Raw genomic sequence first — 784 nt, forward strand, 5'->3', positions numbered from 1 at the left:
CTCTTGGCCTGTTATTTGTCTTCATCTCTCAATGTGTTGATTTTGTCTTGATCTCAAACTTTGAAGGTGCTGGCCTTGTCTAAGACTCTACTTGTTTTCGGTTGGTGTGGTCTTGACTACACCGCTAGTTTGGTCCTGATAACCATACATGTCTTCCCAATTTGCTTCCTGATGTCTCTGGTTCGTTTCTGTCTTTCAGGTTATCGTCACATTCACCTCTTGTCCAGAGATGGAACCAAGATTTCTCCCTCGTCTTTGTTTGTTCACGTCAGGATCACGGATCTGGAATGACCATCAAGAATGTTCGGCAGAGAACAATGATCCACATCTGATCAAGTGATGAGAGTCTATCTGTGTTGACCTCCTAGAGCTTTAAACCTTCTTATTTATTGTTCACATTCTTATTTTAAGTGAATGGAAACTATGCCAAACGTGTAGAGATTTTAGAAGCTGACCCAAAGATATCTGCTTGTGTGTGCGTGCAGGTTTTTGTATTGACTGGATGTCTATGGTCATCTCAGCTCCTCTGCTGTGTTCTGTGCTGCTGGATAATAGGCCAATAGAAAGCTCTTGATTACTGTTTTCATCTGCTTTGATCCTGGCTCCTGTTATAGGATGAGTCCTCAGTTCATTTAAAGACAGAAACATCAACATACAAATGCATGAACATGTATGGTTTCATTCAGATCATTGAGGCGTTCACATTTGTTCTGTATCAGCCTTAGACATCAATATTTATTATGGATGGATGGATAATGAATCGATGGATGGATGAATGGATGAA

The 784-nt window shown here is 40.6% G+C and overlaps 1 protein-coding gene across 1 annotated transcript in view; it reads left to right on the forward strand.

Moving 5' to 3' along the window:
* The window catches only part of LOC107105118 (1-phosphatidylinositol 4,5-bisphosphate phosphodiesterase delta-4-like), a 37,617-nt gene extending 36,842 nt beyond the window's left edge, over positions 1–775 (forward strand). The window contains exon 16 of the mRNA XM_015405232.1: positions 200–775. Within this exon, the coding sequence (XP_015260718.1) occupies positions 200–291 (92 nt within the window). The 3' untranslated portion in view covers positions 292–775. The remainder of the gene's footprint in view (positions 1–199) is intronic.
* Positions 776–784: the final 9 nt, after the last annotated feature.

This window comes from Cyprinodon variegatus, unplaced genomic scaffold, assembly GCF_000732505.1.
Source record: "Cyprinodon variegatus isolate N-32 unplaced genomic scaffold, C_variegatus-1.0 Scaffold2073, whole genome shotgun sequence".
In the NCBI taxonomy this organism is placed as follows: domain Eukaryota; kingdom Metazoa; phylum Chordata; class Actinopteri; order Cyprinodontiformes; family Cyprinodontidae; genus Cyprinodon; species Cyprinodon variegatus.